Source organism: Mustela lutreola, chromosome 8, assembly GCF_030435805.1.
Source record: "Mustela lutreola isolate mMusLut2 chromosome 8, mMusLut2.pri, whole genome shotgun sequence".
In the NCBI taxonomy this organism is placed as follows: domain Eukaryota; kingdom Metazoa; phylum Chordata; class Mammalia; order Carnivora; family Mustelidae; genus Mustela; species Mustela lutreola.
The window spans coordinates 33,462,490-33,483,452 of NC_081297.1; the positions used below are offsets into that span (position 1 = coordinate 33,462,490).

The 20,963-nt window shown below is 33.7% G+C and overlaps 1 protein-coding gene across 3 annotated transcripts in view; it reads right to left on the reverse strand.

The window, feature by feature from the left end:
- Positions 1–731: 731 nt before the first annotated feature.
- Positions 732–20,963, reverse strand: part of CUL2 (cullin 2) — a 101,664-nt gene continuing 81,432 nt past the window's right edge. For all 3 annotated transcript variants that reach the window (XM_059184247.1, XM_059184246.1, XM_059184248.1), the window contains exons 10-21: positions 19,572–19,696; positions 17,788–17,895; positions 17,046–17,105; positions 16,186–16,314; positions 15,991–16,077; positions 14,819–14,971; positions 14,454–14,531; positions 9,431–9,497; positions 6,252–6,454; positions 4,258–4,359; positions 2,560–2,676; positions 732–1,525 (exon numbers count right to left, since the gene is read on the reverse strand). In XM_059184247.1, coding sequence (XP_059040230.1) covers positions 1,394–1,525; positions 2,560–2,676; positions 4,258–4,359; positions 6,252–6,454; positions 9,431–9,497; positions 14,454–14,531; positions 14,819–14,971; positions 15,991–16,077; positions 16,186–16,314; positions 17,046–17,105; positions 17,788–17,895; positions 19,572–19,696 — 1,361 coding nt within the window. In that variant the 3' untranslated portion in view covers positions 732–1,393. The remainder of the gene's footprint in view (positions 1,526–2,559; positions 2,677–4,257; positions 4,360–6,251; positions 6,455–9,430; positions 9,498–14,453; positions 14,532–14,818; positions 14,972–15,990; positions 16,078–16,185; positions 16,315–17,045; positions 17,106–17,787; positions 17,896–19,571; positions 19,697–20,963) is intronic.

Here is a 20,963-nt window from a genome sequence, read left to right on the forward strand (position 1 = left end):
ATATTAGATGATATTAAGTAATTATTATTTTTGTTAGGTATAAAAACGCCATTATAGTTGTGTTTTTGTTGTTTTTAAAAAAGATCTTATTGGTCAGAGACACAAACTTAAGTATTATAAGTAAAATGATTCATGTGGAAATGCATTAAAATATTTCAGCTTAAAAAAATCACATTATGTGTGTCGTAGTGGTGTGGGGTAGAGAGGTAATAAATATAATAGACCAGAGTATTCTAATACTGCTGTTAATATATATATAATAAACAAAATAGTGGAATTTCATGTCTCTATATAAGTGGCACCTGGTGTAATGCACCATACAGACCAAAAAACAAAAACAAAAACAAAAACAACCCCCCCCCAAACAGCACTTAGGTTATGCACTGCTAAGCACACCTGTGACTTGTGAGAGTCAATCTAGTGTCAAAATGTTAGGGTTGTATGGGTAATATATAGATAGGAAAATGGAAAGAATACACCGGTATCCCAGGATCTCCTACAACTCAGAGAAAGATAGGGAGGTAAGAGAGCTGTGGTATTTGCTTATATTAGAATTAAGGTATTATGAAAACAGAAGACAAATTTTGAGCGAGAAACTCTTTCTATGCCAGACCTGAGGCCACCACATATTCTCCTCATCCTTTATTTCTGTGGTGTTAGCGCATCACCAGAAACTCTCGATAGAATAAAATCTTCAACATCCAAAACACTCATATCCAACGCAGTTCCAATCCATGAAAATAAAACATTCTTTATGTTGAATGCATTTTTATGCATTCAAGTACAACAATCTAGACATTTTTCATGTAGGACTCAAGTAGGAGTAAAAGTGAATTAAATCATTCAGATAAAAATGCAACTAAAGCTGTATTAGCTGCTTTGATGACTCATGAGAACATTTATACATATACTATTATATGTGATACTCCATCCACATAAAAAAGGCATTCTATTTCTTTATTTTTTTTATTTGACAAGCAGCAATATCATGTTTGTCATTTTAATGTAGATACAATTATTATGTTATCTGTCATATTACAATATTTAAGTTTTTTATTTTATGTTCTTTAAGATACATTAAAAAAAAAACACATCAACTGCAAACGTGAAGGGGAGAAAAAGCATGGTACCCAACCAAATTCCCACATTTCAGCAATACTTCACTCATTCTTTTAATAAAGTTTTAAGAAATGTCATAATGACATGAGCTTGAAATATCTCTAGGCATTTTCTCTGACGCTCATGACGTGGCACTGGTGATGTTGTAAACAGCAGAAAAACAGGGGCTGCCAAATGACCAAATTATGGAGGCACAGGCCTGCTTTTTCCCACAGGAACACACCAAATGGTGATGGCAATGATCTTCTCACACTCACACTAGAGGAGAGCGACATCACGCTACGTAACTGTATTCATCTGCTGATGCTTGACTGCGCTCGATGTACTGTTTGTCTATCAGAACTTCAATACATTTCTTAATCATGCTGATGCTAGGATTAAACCTAGCTCTTGACTGGCTAATCACCTGTGTAAGAGAGACATGGATGTCAAAGTACTGCTAATTAGTAAGCTATAAATAATTACTTTTAACCAATCAGCTGTGAAAGTGCCTCAGATGTACTGAGGTCCCATCAAACAGACCTAACCCATATGGGAAAAATGTACTTAAAGTAGTTATGAAATCATACTGATTAAAATGAATAAAATCATCCTAAATGGATGGATGTGATACATCAAGCAAATGAATCCCATGAACAGTCCTGAATTTTTTAAGCTCGGATGGCAGTGCACAAGGAGAGAGGAAACAATGAGCTCAAGGTTTGATGACAAAAAAATTTAATGCAAAATAAGAAAAAAGTCTAATGTTTCTGTTGTGAAGGAATTACAAAGCAGAACACAGAGCAAAATCCAGTAATATTCATCCATAACTAAATTAAACTATAAATTACTTCATCTATCTAAATACACACCCACATGCTCCAGCTCCTACTTAACCTCACTTACCTTCCAGGTCCTAGCTGAACTAAACACTTTCTCAAGAAAGCTTTCCCCAACATCCCCTGAGTCAATACTTTTGTATACATTCTTATACTACTGTAGCTCTTTTTCAGTGCATGTTAATGTAATTTTTTATTTTGCTTGCATACTATTTCAATAATGTAGTTCTTCCCTATTAGAAGGTGAACTTCAAAAAGGCAGGAACCACATCTTGGGTTACTCTGCATCACATTCCTAATGACTAGCACAGCACTATATCACATGTAGACACTCATATATTTATGGAATGAATGATTATTTGAAATCATCAATTTCCTCCAATAACTGGACAAAAGGCTCAAAATATTGGTGAACTTCAGGCCTCTATATCTGAGCCAAAGCAAACTTGAACTTAATACTGAAATTATAAGTAAGTACTGTTTTCATTAAGTGATGAGGCATTTCTTTATGCTCTTTTGGAATCCTATTATTTATGTACCATTTGACAAAGAAGCATTCCTAATCCATTCATTGATAATACTGGTTATCTCAAAAAGCCTTGAGGGCTTCCCCTCCTTTTACCTCTTGAATAAGGGCATTATGCCGAAGTACTTTTCGTGCTTTCATGATACGAACTATAGCAGCCTGGAGATACATTTTCCGGTCCTCATCTACAGCACTTCTAGTCTGCTCCATTTCCTGTTTCACAGGGGTGGGGGAGGAAGCAAATGAGACATTAAGTCACTGAATCTTTCATAATTCATTTTATCAGTGAGTTTACATAAACTTCCCATCAATACTGAGCATCAAATTAATACAGTTATCATATGCCCATTATCACATAACCATTACCAAATGAGTATCTACAGTGAGTTATTTATAATTTCTTGGGTTAAAGTTGGAAGGTTATAAAAAAAAATTAACACTCTTGTAAAATGTATTTCAAGTAAACAAGCAATAAAGTAGAACCTAAATGACATAGAACAGTTAATTTTCAAGATTTCTCCTTGAGGGGCACCTGGGTGGCTCAGTGGGTTAAAGCCTCTGCCTTCGGCTCAGGTCATGATCCCAGGGTCCTGAGATCGAGCCCCACATCAGGCTCTCTGCTCGGCAGGGAGCCTGCTTCTCTGTCTCTCTCTGCCTACCTCTCTGCCTACTTGTGATCTCTGTCTGTCAAATAAAAAGATAAAATCTTTAAAAAAAAAAAAAAAGATTTCTCCTTGAGATTCTCTCTCAATCTTCCTCTGCTGCTCTCCCCTCAAATAAGTAAATAAATAAATAAAATCTTTTTAAAAAATAAAAGATAAAATACAATCCACAAATTACAAATTAGTATTCACTAGTGTAGAGAATAATGGGATTGCAAACATTTTTGTGTTCAAATTTAATTAACGATTAGTTGACACTGGTCTCCCCGTGAGGGAGTAAGCTCCTGAAGAGTGACTGACATCTTATGTAACTTTACATCCTGACCAAGGATAGGGTGGCACATAGAAGGGAATCGAGAAACTTAAGTGACATTACCAGGCTATCCCATAACAAAGCAATAATCATTACTGAGTTAAAAAAGAGGGGCGCCTGGGTGGCTCAGTGGGTTAAAGCCTCTGCCTTCGGCTCGGGTCATGATCCCAGGGTCCTGGGATCGAGCCCCGCATCGGGCTCTCTGCTCAGCGGGGTGCCTGCTTCCTCCTCTCGCTCTGCCTGCCTCTCTGCCTACTTGTCATCTCTATCTGTCAAATAAATAAATAAAATCTTAAAAAAAAAAAAAAGATCAACAGTAGATGTTCACCTTGCAAACCAGCTCATCTGGTAGTTTGAATCCTACTCTGGACATTACTAGATCACACTCTGAGCATTAACAAGATCCCAAGTGGTTCATTTGCACATGAATTCTGAGAAACACTTCTAAAGACTTCTTTGAAAAAATGTGATAAAGCTTTCCCTTATTTTACAAATAAAAGATATGCGACATTATATTACTACTCAAGGTAAAAATTTTTGTGAAGAATCCAAGCAACACTCCACATTTTAATATAGTCTGAAAGTAAGTATGCGTATAGTGTAATACCTTTTTCCTTAGATACCCATTATATTACTGTTTTTATAATCTAAGATACTGGCAGCAGTTTTGTTTGCAAAATTAGTAAATTCAGAGAATAAACCAGAAAAATGCATTGCATTATTAATTTTGATGTGCAAAGTTTTGCATTATTTCAGTTACCACTTGTGAAGTCCAATGCTCAAATCTTTCCAAAAGAAATGACATTAAAAATCACTTACCTGTGGTGTGTCTTTTTGCATTGATGTAGTAATTTTAAATTTTGTTCTTTTACTGCTAAAGTTCATATTTAATGAAAATGAAGATTCTGCATCAATGTCTTCCTACAATTAAAAATAATTAATTTATATTTATAAAAATTAAAATAATTAGAGTTGCTGTAAATAATGTGCCATAAACTTAAATGACTAAAAAAGACTAATTTCACATTATAAAGAATTATTTAAGAGAATAGTAGCTTTCTTCTGTCAAGGAAAGAAAAGAGGCTAAAATCAATTCTAATTTTACACTTGAATTTTAATCTGTTTAGATTTAGAAATAAGCTATTTCTTGGCCCGACTATTATAAATAAGCATTGGATAAACAGTCATAGCTCATTGGTTTAAACAGAATTTAACATTTTAATTCTTATGAACTACTAGGCTCATAGTTTTTCTATCACCCCATTTTGAAAAAGTGAGCAACCAAATGTCTTTTAAAGTATTGTAATAACAAAATACAGATTATAAATAACCGGATGACAGAAGAAAGTAGTTTCCAGTGGCACACGTGACCCTGTGTGGTTCTGATGAAAGCTTACCCTTGAACTCATGTTTTATTCAATCTACCTGAAGCAAGTGGCCTTTTCTCAAGTTAAAGTTGTTAAGCTAATTTTTATAATCACAACTCTGATCACCACTCTGATCATACAGTGAGTTTTCTTATCAGCAGGATCAAAAAGCACCTGGCAAATGAACTCACGCTCAATAATAAGCTACAAGTTCTGTTAAGGAATGGCAGATTCATAATTAAAATTTAATGTGCAAACAAGAATCTATATTTTGTACATTTCTGGGCAGCTAAAGTAATACATTTTAGAAAACTATACAGCTTCTTAGATACTTAATTTAGCTTACAAATTTAACAAACTTCAGGTTTTAAAAAAATCATGCTTAACTTATAATTACTTGACTTAATTAAAATATTAGGAATTTAGTATTTTGTTAGGATTCTGAAGTCAGAAAAATCATTTCTCAGTATTAAGAAAAGCTTGATTTGAATTTCAGAATATACGCCATTTAAAGCTGTTCAGTTATAGGCTACAAAATACCATCAATTAAGAGCACCTGGATGAAGCAGTTAAGTGTCTGACTCTTGGTTTCACTCAGGTCATGATCTCAGAGTCATGAGACTGAGCCCCAAGTTGGGCTTTATACTCAGCAGGGAGTCTGCTTAGGATTCTCTTCTCCCTCTACCCCTCCCACCCCCTTCAAATAAATCAATCTTAAAAAAATATATCATCAATTAAATGAACTGAGGACAGAAATAGTAGGCTATTAACTTCACCAAAATAAAAATGACACCTCATTTACAAGAATTTTTTCTTATAGGCATAATTTGGTTTAGAAGATTTAACTCACATCTGTTGCTTCTGAACCACTTAAATATCCAAGATATACTATAACAATAACAAAAACTTGTTATCAGGAAAAAAAGCTAAAAAGAAAAGAAGTATATTACTAGCTTGCTATTCTTGTGACAGGCAGTACAAATATATGGTGGTTATTAGTTAAATCCTGGAATGAAGGGACAGGAGAGTGAGAGCATTTAGGATGGTCACACAAGCTAACTATGCATACAAATATCAATAGTGGTCATTCCCTATTACAGAAGTATGTAATTAAATATCAATTAAATACATGAAAAAGTGAAACACTACAGTTTTTAACATCAGTTAATCAGAATCCACCTGATAGCAATTCTTTCACAATTTTCAGTACACTGTCACAGTATAGGACAAATGAAATCAAACTATAAAGTGCACACAGGCACCAACTTCTCTGTGATTCCAGAAACTCATAGCTATAAGGAACCTGCAGCATTGTTAGCTGACTCAAGCGCTTTCCAAAGTACAAAGGGCATTACCAATTATAACCTCACTTTAAAAACTCAGAACATCTCGTGAAAAAGATATAATGTTAATAATGCTTAAATTCCTTGAAATACCACCCCATACCTTTTCCGAATCATGGTTAATCATTTTCACATCAAGTAATGATTTGATTGTTTTTGTCAGTTCTTTTTCATTCATCTGAGTGCTGTCCTGAAGCTCTTTATAGCTGACAGTTTCACTGTTGTTAAAGGCAAGAAGAACTGCCATTTGGTATGTAGTAACCATGGCTACATATGGTTTGCCCAAATAGTTCATTTTAACTTCACCTACAATTAAAACAAAATTGTAACAATAAACTGATCATTCAAAGAAACAGAATTCTAAGTAATCAGTCCAGAAACAGAGCCAAAGGATTAAAGGAGCCCTGGAACCTTATGATAAATGTGAAGACACCAGAACAAGAAGCTTAAAGGTGGACGGTGAGAAACAAAACTAAATAACTAAACTAGATGGACGGTGAGAAACAAAACTAAATAACTAAACTAGATACACTAAATAACTGATGAATATACAAGGCTAACATCTCTCTTGCAAAGGAATAAACTCTTTGGCTTTAATTAAGACACACATACACAACAGTAAAGTAAAACCCAAAAAAGGAACAAACGACAAGTTCCAAAAATCTGGTTATTATGGACCAGCTTAGGAATTTAGTACTATTCAAAAACAGGAAAAGAATGTTGATTTCTTTCCTATTTAGGTGTTAATGGTAATACTCTTCAGGTCAAATTCCAATGGCAAAAACTATATACATAGTCTTTTCTTTATTTCTATATACAATTAATTGCTGAACACCAAAAAAGTGAGCCCCTCACAAAATACTTTAGGAGACAGGCTGATTATTGCTGAGATAATTAGAGAAAAAAGGAGAGTTTAAACTCCGCAAGACATTCAGGGGAAGTAAAACTAAATTAAATACAAATACATTAATTAAATACAAATACATTAAGATGTATGAGAAATTCTTTTAGTTATCTAAAACACAGGGTGAGTGAGGTGCTTGGGTGGTGCAGTCAGTTAAGCGTCCAACTCTTGGTTTCAGATCAGATCGTGACCTCAGGGCTGTGAGATTGAACCCTGTATTGGGCTTCCTGCTTATCAGGGAATCTGCTTGAGATTCTCTCTTCCTCTCTCCTTCCCACTTGTGCACTCTCCCTCTCTCTAAAATAAACAGATCTTTAAAAATAAATAAATACAAATAAAACTGGTTGAGCAATTTTTTTCCTTAAAACCAATTATGTTTAATAAATGAGAGTAGAAAAAATTCACAACAGATGTAAAATGAAAGGTCAAGTACAAACTGACCCGCTTATTAAGAATATCATATCTCTCTATTTCACAAACTGCTGAAAAAAGGTAAAAGCCCAACTTGCTTAATACAGATAAACTTGTATAAGTATGTATTACCATGTACCAATTATGTACTAATACGTATTACCAACATAATGACACATTATATTACAAATATAAATTGGTCAAATAAATGGCACTTAAAAGAAATTAAGTTTCTCGTAATGAAATTTCTCTTATGTAAGTGTACAGAATTTCCTAATAAAGGTTAATGGCACTTGACTGATCAAATTTTCTTACATCATTTCTAAGAGATACACATACCCTCCTTTCCTTATACAAAAGGTAAGTTGATTCAATGCATTTTCAAAGCATAGTTTTAACAAAAGGAAAGAGAATTTGAGGGTTTGCTTTGGTTAACATCTTCAGGCAACTCAGAGCAACTGCACACAGTCTACAATCATTCAGGTAGTAATCCTACTATCACATAAGTGTACAACGGTTCCAAAAAGAAGCAAAGGACTGGATTACGGTTCCAGAAAGAAGCAAAGGACTGGATTCTAACTAAACTTTTCTAAAATTAGAAACTACTGGAAATTAATTGTGACATTTTGGAAAAAGCATTTGCTATTGCAGTGCACAACAGCACCACAAATAAAAATCAAATGGTTAGATATCCTTACAATGCTATAATGGTTACAGAAATTTCCCTGGTGCTGCCACACTGAAAAATAGTATGGAGGTTCTTCAAAAAGTTGAAAATAGAGCTACCCTATTGACCCAGCAATTGCATTACAGGGTATTTACCTTAAAGATACAAATGTAGTGATCTGAAGAGGCACGTGTACCCCAATGTTTATAACAGCAAAGTCCACAATAGTCAAACTATGGAAAGAGCCTAGATATCCATCAACATTTGAATGGATAAAAAAGATGGGATATATATATATATAATATAATGGAATACTATGCAGCCATCAAAAGAAATAAAATCTTGCCATTTGCAACGACATGGATGGAACTAGAAGGTGTTATGCTTAGTGAAATAAGTCAATTATCGTATCTCTCTGATATGAGGAATTTGAGAAACAAGACAGAGGATCACAGGGGAAGGTAATGCAAAATGAAACAAGGCAAAACCAGAGAGGGAGACAAACCATAAGAGACTCTTAATCTCAGGAAACAAACCGAGGGTTGTTGGAAGGGAGGGAGGTGGAAGGATGGGGTGGCTGGGTGATGGACATTGGGGAGGGTATGTGCTATGGTGAGGAAAAAAAAAGTGAGTGGAAAAATGTACACTATTTTGAGGGTAAAAAATCTGAGCCAAGAATAAAGGTGATTAATGATGACAAAAAATTTTTTTTTCTGAGGTTTTCTGACATATTTAGGGAAACGTTTTTTTTAGGAGTATCTGACTTGTCAAGTCTTGGTTTCTAGATAAAATTTCTAATGTCTAGATAAACTGGTGTGTTACAGAAATGTAACAAACTATTATAAAATTCAGAAACTTTCTTAATAAGCAGTAATAAAATATAAGCAGCATAAATTTATAAGGCACTACTAAAAAGTGCTTCACTTGGGGTGCCTAGGTGACTCAGTCATTTAAGCATCTGCCTTCAACTTGGGTCATGATCCTGGAGTCCTGGGATTGAGCCTTGCTTTGGGCATCCTGCTCTGTGGGGAGTCTGCTTCTCCCTCTCCCTCTGCCCCTCCCTCTGCTTATGCTCTCTCTCAAATAAATAAATAAAAATCTTAAAAAAAAAAAAAAAAGTGCTGAACTTAAACTTCATTAATAGTTGCTTTAATGATAACCAGCAGGGTAGACAGAGGAAAAGAGATGAAAAGCCATCATTAGGGAAAAAAACTATCATTAGGCTATAAGAAATCCTTTCCTATATTATTAAGATATTTATATCAGTAAATTTCACTAGATATAATGAAATGTGTATTACCTGTACAGAGATAATGTAACCACGTAAGTTTCCTTCCACTGAAATGCTGGCTGTAAAATAATTCAAACTGTAAAAAAGAAAAATAATCAATTATTTTCAGCTACTGTAACATAACTTATTTAGCTATTACTACACAAAAAAGTTGATGTTAGAAAAGATATTATAACCCATCTGGTGTACTTACTCATTTTATAGATGAGAAAACTATCCATGCAAGTCCCTGACCAAGATCACACAAATATTAGTGCAGCTCTTTTCACTTACAATTTTGTCCAGGGTACTCTCCCTTAAACTACAACCCTCCACATTTGACTTTATGTATAAATTCAGAAAGGACAGTCAATGCTTAATTATCAGTTTCAAATGACAGCAATTTGGACTTTATAAATACTAATTACTGACCCAAAACACCATCATATAAATTTCAATATGAAAATGCAAATCATACCTTCATTTTTATTTTCCTATTTGCCAACATATGCCCTTGCTGAAGTGACAGGTTAATATTTCTGTGATTACCTATAAGGTGATAACTACAATTTAATTTCCACATCCAGCCAAACACTAATACAAACAAAGCTTCAAAGTACTCATCTTTGTATCATCTTTTGTTGATATTACTGTAAAAAAATTTAACATTCTATTAATGTTGCTTTGAAATTAAAAAACTCCTTCCTTGAATTGAATGTGTAATTGTAGGACATCAATTCAAAACATATCTTTCAAAGAGTCAGTACATAAATATATAGTGAGAAAATGATACTGAAATGTAAAATAACAACAACAACAAACAAAAAACCAAAACACTCAATATCATTGTAAAGCCGAAAAATAAGCAAACACATCATGTCACAATTCAAAATTGTGGGCATACTTTCAGAATGATGTGCCTCATGTAATATTTACAACTAAAGCTTTTAATTGTATATCAAACCTAACCTCCTGTACTCCCATAACAAAATTTCAATCAGCAATGTTTGACCTGCCAGCCAAAATAATTAGTGAATTTTTTCAGCAGTCCATTCCACATTTGCTTAGTCCTCATAAGCTGAAACTTGCTGAGCATGCTTTCCCTCCAGTGGTGCAAATCCACCAACCCCCTTGCATGATAAACAGGAAATGACTGACACCTGAAATACTTAGGATTTTATGCATGGTTCTAATCTAGACAAATGAAAGTCAAAATTATGTCATAAAAGTAACCCAGAAGTTGGCTCTAATTAACAACCTCCACAGGTGTCAATAAAATTCAATTACTACTATGCAACTCTTAATTCATTTATTTATATACATATATATATATACACACACACACATATATATATTTAAAGATTTTATTTATTTATTTATTTATTTGACAGATAGAGATCACAAGTAGGCAGAGAGGCAGGCAGAGAGAGAGGAGGAAGCAGGCTACCTGCTGAGCAGAGAGCCCGATGAGGGACTCGATCTCAGGACTCTAGAATCATGACCTGAGCTGAAGGCAGGGGCTTTAACCCACTGAGGCACCCAGGCGCCCCACAACTCCTAATTTAATTATGGACAAAAGCAAATAAAACATTTTGAAATTGAGAAAACCAAATTTTCTAAATTATTTAAGCGCAAGGATGTATATTTCACGGATCAAGCCCTGTGGCGCGATGTATATTCCAAGCTCTGAAAGCAATGTTTTGCTTCTTTCTACTCCTAGCAACTAGTACTATCAATAAAGTTTTAATGATAATGACATAGATAAGCCAGCAGAAAACATTCCTTTACCATTAAATTTTAAATCTGATTACAAAGATTTTCATGTCTATAACTACCCAAGAACAAAAGACTGAGCACCAAATGGAAACATAAATTCATCTGGTATTCAAAGACAAACGCTATAAAACCTTGCTTCATTCTATCATTAAACAATTATGTTACCAAAGTTTATTAGTAAAATATATACCTTGCCTAAACTTCTCATTTTAAAATAAATAATTGTCAGGCTAGGACACCATCCTTTAAATACCATGTGAGGGTATTAATTAGAACTCAAAAGGCCTTGGGGGCGCCTGGGTGGCTCAGTGGTTAAGCATCTGCCTTCAGCTCAGATCATGATCCCAGGGTACTGGGATCGAGCCCCACATTGGGCTCCCTGCTTGGCAGGAAGCCTGCTTCTCCCTCTCCCACTCCCCCTGCTTGTGTTCCCTCTCTTGCTGTCTCTCTCTCTCTGTCAAATAAACAAACAAAATCTAAAAAAAAAAAAAAAAAAAAAAACTCAAACGGCCTTAAAAAGTAAAGAATTCAATTCACTTCTAATAAAGAGCTGCATTAATACATAATACTTTATATTTCTTCGATATTATTCAGATTTGTAGACCAGGTACAAAGGAAGTACAACAATGAAGATTTATTGGTCTAATATGCAAAATAAATTACTTTTAATTAAAGCTTAATTTCCACAGTTTTAAGATTCATATGTGTAAAATGAAGTAATTTTTAATACACAGCTATATTTAAGATACAAGATATACAAATGATCATTAAGGCAAGATGAATTAATTTATGTGTGGAAATGTACTCTGTTAAGTACACCAATGGATTCTGAGTCCTAGGTAACTAAACACTTGGATTTAGTAGGAAAAAATAGAAGGACAAACTCCCTCTACTGGTAATTAGAGAAAATCCAGATGGAGAGGATAATACTCTTAGAATCATAATTTCATAGTCAGAAAAGAACCCACTATTTGTTTGCAAATGAGGAAACTGAATCCTGATGAAGGTTTATACATTAATAAAAGTTGAAGGGGTTAATAAAAGTGTTATTGGAAATGATTATTTCAAGGGGGGAGAGAACAACAACATAAAGTCAGAAGGAAACTATTTCTGACAGCAACTATTCTCTGCCTTAATTGCAATTCTTACTTCTTAAGAAGTAAGTTTTAGTACTGTTAAAGGTGAGTACATCAAAATGCCTTACCTGGCTACCCCATCTCCTACCACTAGCTTGCATCTATTCTTTTTGCAAAACCCATAATAACCTGCCCACTTAACAGAGTGCTTTTCTTCATATAGTTTTTAAGATGGTCACGCTATTATGCCTTTCTAAAGAAGACCCAATAAGTCCTTAAGTTAGACTCTCTGGTCTGAAAGTCTAATGCTTGGTATCTTGAAATCTACCTGGTTGTTATACTTCTCTACTCTCCTATTACCACTACTACTATAACTATTACTTCCTCTCTATCAGCTACCATTTATTGAGTACTTACTATATACCAGGCTAAGTGCTTTACATTATTTCATTTTATTTTTGTATCAACACTGAGTAGTCCTATCATCAGAAATATCAGAAAGGTATTTGCCCAAAGTCACAGAGCATAGAAAATGGCAGAATAGACACAGGAAACCAGAAATGATGACTCAGAGTCTACACTGTGTTATTTTCTTTATAATCCTTATTTTAAAAGGAACAAAAAACACACTTTAAAAAAACGACTCAAATAACTGCAAACATCTCTAGGGAACAGAATAATGAAATACCATTTTCATTTTAAACTTCATAATGTATGCATAATTCACTGGATCACAACCTCAAGTTACTGCCCAAAAACGATAATGAAGATTTCTCTAGAAAAACTGCTATTCAAACTTCCATCGAGTCAAGAAATAAGAAACCTCTTTTGGTGAGTTAGAAAATCAAGGGTCAGTTTCAAGAGAAATGAAAAATGTCCACTCAAAAACCTGTACATGAATGTTCATAGTAGCATTTTCATATACCAAAAAGGTGGAAACAACCCAAATGTCCATCAACCAATGAATGGACAAATAAAATGTGGTACATCTATGCACTGGAACTACTGATACATGCGACAACATGGGATGAACCTTGACATTATGCTAAGTGAATTAAGTTAGTTACAAATGTTAAGACTCTATGTGAGGTGTCCAGAATAGGCAAATCTACAGAGAAAGAAAGTAGATTGCCTAGGACTGAGAGGGGTGGGGAAGGGTGTTGGGGGAAAACAGAGAATGACTATTAATGGGTAGGGGTTTTGGAGGGGCAATTCTGGGGCAATAAGAATGTTCTGATATTGCGTGTGTGTCTCGTGGTTGTACAACTGTGAATATACTAAAAAACTACTGAAACTATACTTTAAATGAATTAGTTATATAATGCTATGGTTTGAACGTTTGTGTCCCTCCCAAATTCATATGCTAAAATCCTAATGCCCAATATGTTAGTAGTAGGAGGTGAGGCCTTTGGGAGGTCTCAGATTATGAGGGTGGAGCCCTCATAAATGAGATTAGTGCTTACTATAAAAGAGACCCCACAGCTCCTTCTACCATGTGAGGACACAAGAAGTCTGTGACGTGGAGAGGGCCTTCTCCTCACCATGCTAGCATCCTGATCTCAGGTTTCCAGCTCCAGAACTGTGAGAAATAGATTTCTGTTGTTTATAAGCTGCCCAGTCTGTGGTATTTTATTAGAGCAACCCGAACAGACTAGGACATCTGATACCTTAATCATATCCCAATAAAACTGTAAAGATACAGTCTCTTTAAAAGTTTTATAGTAGGCATTGTAAGGCTTATATTCAGTTGCACTTTAAAGCGTTTTTTCTAGATTATTTCACATTCCATATATACTTACCTAAATTACAGGCCAGAAATAAAAATAACTATTATAAGGGATAAATGTGGAGGCATAAAAATGTCTCCAAATTCAAATGAAAAATTAGAAAATGACTGTTTTAAGTACTGAGTTCTAAACTTTCTTCTAATAATTTCTGTAGTTTAAAACTGCTTAAGAGCAGATTTAATAAAAATAAGAGACACACTTTGACAAAGAACTGTATGACACCCTTAGCATTGTAGTTTTAGTATTAAATAACTACAATATACATTCTTCCTACAAGCAGACAAACTATCATTTGTGCATATACTTTAATATAATATGAGCCCTTAAGACTTTGGAACTATACTTAAAGTAATATAACATGAAGACTATTATTAAAGTTTCTTTGGTCTTCCAACATATTTCCTGCAAACTTACCATCTGTACACTTTTTTCCAATTCTTGGGGAATTGCAAATGTAGACGAAGGAGCCTGAGTAAGAGGCCATGCACCAGCCTAGAAGGAAAAAAGTTCAACAGATAAATATCTAAATTAAAAGTAAAAATTTGTAAAATTATTTAAGTGACTAAAGCACCTTTTTTTTTAACCTTCCTCGAAATGTTGATAAAACCCATCAATATTTCTAACATGACACATTTCATTCCAATTCAATATAACACTTAACTTTAGAAGCTACCATCCACTGATTGAAAGAAATGTAATCAGTCATCTATTCATTAATTCTCTGCATCAGAGTATTTGAAATGGTTAATAAATGCCCAGAATGGAACACATACTCATACCTGTAGAACATATATTTGAAAACTAATTCCCAAATCTATTACTGTGTCTTGATTTTTGATAAAATTGTTGAACTTATTGTTGAGATCAGCACTGACACTCATATCTGTATACATCCGATGTAGCTTGCTGGTAAACTCATAACCACAGGCTTGCTGTAAAAGAAAAAAGTTTTCAAAAATATATGATTAAAAAAGAAAAATAAAAAATCATATCGATTATTAAGAATGTGTTTCTACTGATAGGCCTATGGTCAAAGGTCCTGCTTATGTACTTACTCCAAAAGCCTATATTATTCATAATCCAAAGCAGCTATTCAAAACAAAATCTTACAAAGATTTTTTTCTTCTTCAATGCAGACTAAATGAAAACACAGATTTATAAAACAGTAAATTTCCCTTTAAAACAAAAACTTTTCTATAAATTCATGTTTCTTATTTCAACACTACAAAATGCTCCATTTACTCTAAGTAAGATACCTTATGAAGTATTATAGTATCAAATACCTAGAAAGATGACTAGGCATATTTGAATCACTAGTCAGTTTCAGGAGGGTACTTAGGCATATTTTTAATACCATCTACTGAATAATGAAGAAATCCACTTCCTTGAAATTTTTCAAAACTGTATCATCAGCAGGTCAGAAAATCTGGATCTTTAATCTTGGGATAGAAAATGTTTTGTGTTTAGATTATTTTTTAAAAATCAAAAGGTAACTACTGAATGGTATATTTAAAAAGGGCCACATAGTATATTCAATGACTACTATGTAGGAATTATCAACTACTAAGTAACTCAGGATAAATATGAATCGATTACTATTTCTCTCATCAGTGTGTACACTAAAATGATGTAAAAATGACCTGAAATTCAACTGCACTCTAAAACTTGTGAACGGAATAATATAGGTGTATTCATTCATTAAGTAAATACAAGTCTCTTATAAAGTTAGCAGGTTTGTATCTTGTGGATGATTCTAAATCAATATATATAGAGAGATTTTGTCTTTTCAATTCAGTATTTGCAATCCCACCATGCAAATATACATTCTGTATTTTTTAACCAGTCACCTAGTAATGAAATATTTCTTTACTACATATAATGCTGCAATAAATATCTTTATGTGCTCATGGAATAATTTCTAGGACATGATCAGATCAAAGGCTTAAATTACCTTTAATTTATTGATCATGGCTTCTTCAGAATCCATAGACATAGATAACCCGTGAATTAAACGTTTTGCCAGCATTCTTGCGTAGAACTGCATTAAAAAATTTTGTTCAAGATTACTTTCTTTCTGATGATTTAAAGTTCAAAAGTAAGTCAAAGCTGATTAAAACACAATTAAAGCTTTCTATTAACAACTTACCTTTTGAAAAACATCTTTATCGTCAATATACTTGAAAACAGTAATGAAGCTCGTGAGTTTGTCCTCCACTTCATTCTCAGTCATCCCCTTCGCTGACTTCTTTAATAAGTTGTCACAGTACTTAGCAAGCTCAAGTAGAAATTGACAGTAAATTTTAGAAAAGGCCCTTCTGTACATATCATGCCTCAAAGGAGGCAAAGTGGCAACAATACAGAGTAAGATCAATGGATAGGTTCTTTGCCATCCTAAAGCTGTTTTAAAAATTATGAACATGCCCCAAAGAACTTAAAATATATTTTATAAGGTAAAAACAAAACAAAACTAAACAAAACAAAAAACTAGAAATAAGTAAAAAAAACTAATCAACGTGTAAAGCCCAATAAAGCACTGATATAATAAAAGTTTCAAAAGAACACCCAGATGAGTTTTGAGAGGCTCTGATAGTTTCTTATATTAAATAAGTACTTTTTAAAAATCTTACAAAAACCTTGGTATGTCAGTTTCCTGTAAAGGCTATCAAAAATTTACTGCACAATTTCCTTTAGATTTCAGATAAAATCAGTAAAATCCCTAGGAGAAGTAATGCAAATTATTCCAAAGCACACATATTTTAAATGCCAAACACTGTGAAATGAAGTATTTTCCTTGTCAGTTATTCCTTTAGTACACGGTCGATTGCATTCCTTAAATAAATGCCAAATTATACACAAGGTACACAATCATTTTTATTTTTAATAATTTAATTTCATCTATTTTTCTGAAAGATACACAAAGCCAAATTAATTTGATGCTCTCCTCAGTTTTTTTTTTCTAATACTGATTTTCCATAAAATTACTTTTAAGCAACCATCAAAACTTACCAGTTCAGGTGCTTTGCAAACAGACTTGGGTTCTCTGTAATTTACAACTGATGTGAGGGCCTAAATAAGAAAACAGACCAGTAATTAGCCCCCAGTAATGGGGTAAAAGTGCAGCTGGTTCAATACAGTATGCTATAATCTGTATATCTAAAAAAGTTACTGTCTTACACAAAACACAGCATTCTGATGGTAGTGTGCTCCTGTTTTCATATTTAATGCAGGTTAAATTTCTAACTGTATCCCTCATAATAATTATATATAAAAAACTGTATATATTTTTCCTACCGAAAGACAGTCTCTATAATTCATTACTGGTATCTGAACACAGATAAAATAAGACTACATTTTTAAAAATCTTACAATAACTATGTAAAAACTTTATTTTAAAGTATACCAAAATCCAAAAATTTAGAAAACATACTTATTTTTTTTCAAATATTATTCAGTATAATACCTTAGTATTATATTTAAAAAAGGAAAAACCAGCACTAAGGAATATTAAAATTATACAAGCATTTTTTTAGAAGATACTAATTTATTAGCAATGTCCCCCTACGTAGCATACTCATGGGAAATTCAATTCCCATATAATTCAAGCATTCAATTTAATCACTCAGTTTTTAATCTAAAAGTTGTATTTCTATTTTGACTTTGTCTAGATTAGAAATCATATACACAATTAGGAGCTCTCATTCTGAAACTGCCTAAAGAAAATTGTATGTATTTATGTATTAAAAATTACCTTATCCAATGCACTCATAAAGTGCTGATCACCATTTAAAACAGTGTTGATAAGTTGAACAAATTTACCATGTACTTCCAAAACTGACTCCACAAATAGTGTTGGCATCTAAAAATATGAAATACAGAGTATAAGATCACCTTTTAAGAAGTTCAAGGATAAAATGAGGCTTACTAAGAAATTGTTTATGTGTAAAGTTTTCCCCAAATTAATGTTACACACACACACAAACCCTCAAAAATGTTTTTAGCTAAGATGACCTGAAAAGTCTAAAACTTTGATATTGAAATTAACCTGTCATTCAACATGAGAAATGTAGGACTAGAGTTCTGCCAGAAGAACCCACTAAAAGCACTCCTCTCTACTGGAACACCGTATCTTCAGGGTAACAAGATACAGCCTCTGAACGAACTACCAGGCCTACCACTTTCATAGAGGATTATATAAACCAAAACTGCCTTCAAAGCTACTGAAGGCTGAGAGTGAAAGAAGAGTTAAAAGGCCGGAGTCTGAGAAAACAGAGAGAGATCCCTGACCTAAGCAGTACAATTCTCCCACACCTCAGAGGTAAGAAGTATCTAGCAGTGCAAAAGTGAGTTTTTGAACTTAATGGAGAGAACTATGTCATAAAATTATTTGAATCTATTACAGATGTATTCTCTTACACATCCACCCCGTCCTTGACACCACGCCCTATGCCTCTTTGCTCAGTATCATTCAGCACCCTAAACCTAAAAGACTAATAACATAAACTAACGGTTTTATTTATGCATTACTGGCAGAACATAAAATCACTGAAGTGATCAGCATTTAATAAATGCTCCTGAACAATGATGTCCATATAGAAATTACTGAAATGAAGAGCCAAAGCTCTACTTCAGGAAGAGAAGTAACATTTCACATCATGTCTATCTTACTGGTTAAGCCATCACTAAAGTATTAACAAAGAAGGTGATACAGCAAGACTTGACAATAGTTAACACAATTCGAGAGGAAAGACACTTTGCTGTAAACAGTCATTTAAGTGGTAGGGCACTCTTCAGAAAGATGAGTAAGAGGGACATGAGGATCACTGCTGGAAATTTTGGGTAGCAAGCATATATTTAGGGAAGATTGTTTTAATCTAAATTGTTTCCTGGGCTACCAAATTTGGAGCATATATAAAGAAAGCAAATTGTAACTTGCCTGTATTGCCCCTGATTAATACCATTAGCACTACAATTATTAATGCCAATTACATAGAAACACAATCACTTAGAAGCAGCAAACATATTTTTCTGTGAGAAGTTACTTAACAACTGCCCAATGAACACATCAATATGACTAAGAGAAAACCTATTTCATTCAATGATTTCCTAATAATGTGGTAATTCCAGAATGAAGCCAACTACAGGTTTAATTTTTTTTTTCAACTACAGGTTTAAAACATTTTAATAAAGATACTTCATTTGCTGGGGTGCCTGGGTGGCTCAGTGAGTTAAAGCCTCTGCCTTTGGCTCAGGTCATGATCCCAGGATTGTGGGATCAAGCCCCACATCAACTCTCTGCTCAGCTGGGAGCCTGCTTCCCCTTCTCTCTGTCTCTGCCTGCCTCTCTGCCTACTTGTGATCTCTGTCTGTCAAATAAATAAACAAAACCTTAAAACAAACAAACAAACAAAAAAAGATGTTTCATTTGCTATCATGGTAGGATTTTTCTCTGGCATTGTTGAAAACAGTAAAGTCAAGAAAAAGTCCATTATAATCTGATTAAGAGAAAAATATCCAGTTCCTTATATCACTCACATTTTCCTGAGTAAGATTACTGGTTGCTCTAAGGCCCTCATCATGGATATGATTTTGCAGCTCCTGAATCATATGAGGTAAACCAGTGGACACAGCACGAAGTAACACATACATATTTGCCATGTCTGAAGAGAAAAAGAAGTTTGATTATCAAATTTCCAAAGAGTTCAAAAAATATTTTAATGTATTTGGTAATATTTGGTTCAAAATGCAGAATTACAAGAGAATGCAAAGAAAGGGCTCTACACCCATCTCCTGACCATCAATAGGAAAGCAATATTACAGTTAACATTTCAAAGATGTTTCACACACATTCAAACAAATAGTCTTCCCTCTGCCTTTTTACACAAATAGTGTAGCATATTTTATGTATTATTTGCAACTGCAGAACAGAACATTTACAGATCTTTTTATGTCATCATATAAAGGTAATTTTCCAACTGCATTAGCACCCCCATTATATGGCTATATTAAAATTTCTTTAAAATTGATGCAAATTTGCTTTTTTCCAATCCTTGGTAATACAATATTACAATTAATAATCCTGTATATGGACAAAGATATCTGTGGTATAAATTCCTGGAAGTGGGAGTATTGTGTCAAGAGCTTCATCTTATAGACAGATCCTTATAAAACAGCTCCCAATAATAGGAAGTTCTCTTGCCAACAACATGTAATCAAACATTTTGCTCTTTCCCATTGAGAAATGAAAATGATGTCTCAGTGCAATGCTTTTTAAACTTTTTATTGAAATATAACACATACACAAAAAGTGTACAAACTATAAGTATATATCTCAATGAATTATCACAAGTGAACACATACATAACCCACGTCATCACCACACAGAGTAAGAAAGAGACAATTCCCACACCTAAATGCTCCTTTCATACCTCCTCCCAATCCCTATTCCTCTTGCTCTTCTACACAGGTAATCACTATAATGATTACCAACCCACAGATTAGTTTTGCCTGTTTTGAACTACTTATAAAAATGGAATCAACTGTACAATTCCTTCATGTTTGGTTTCTTTCGTTGAACATGTTTATAAGGCTCACCTGCATTCTGTATGTCGCTGTAATTGTTCATTTTCAGTTCTCTAATAGTATTCCATTATAGAAGTATACTGTACTTTATTCTACTGTTATTGGATATTTGAGTTCTTTCTGGTTTGGAACTAATACAAATAATACTGCTATAAACACTCTTGTACCTTTTTGTATATATTTGCATGTAGTTTGGGCAGGGCATTATGTATCGGGATTGGAATGGCTAGATCAGAAGATATGTATACATTCAACCTTAAGAGTTAATGTCAGTTTTCAAAGTAGTTGCATTAATTTATACTCTGAGTCCACAGTATATAACAACTTCTTACTAGTCTACACACT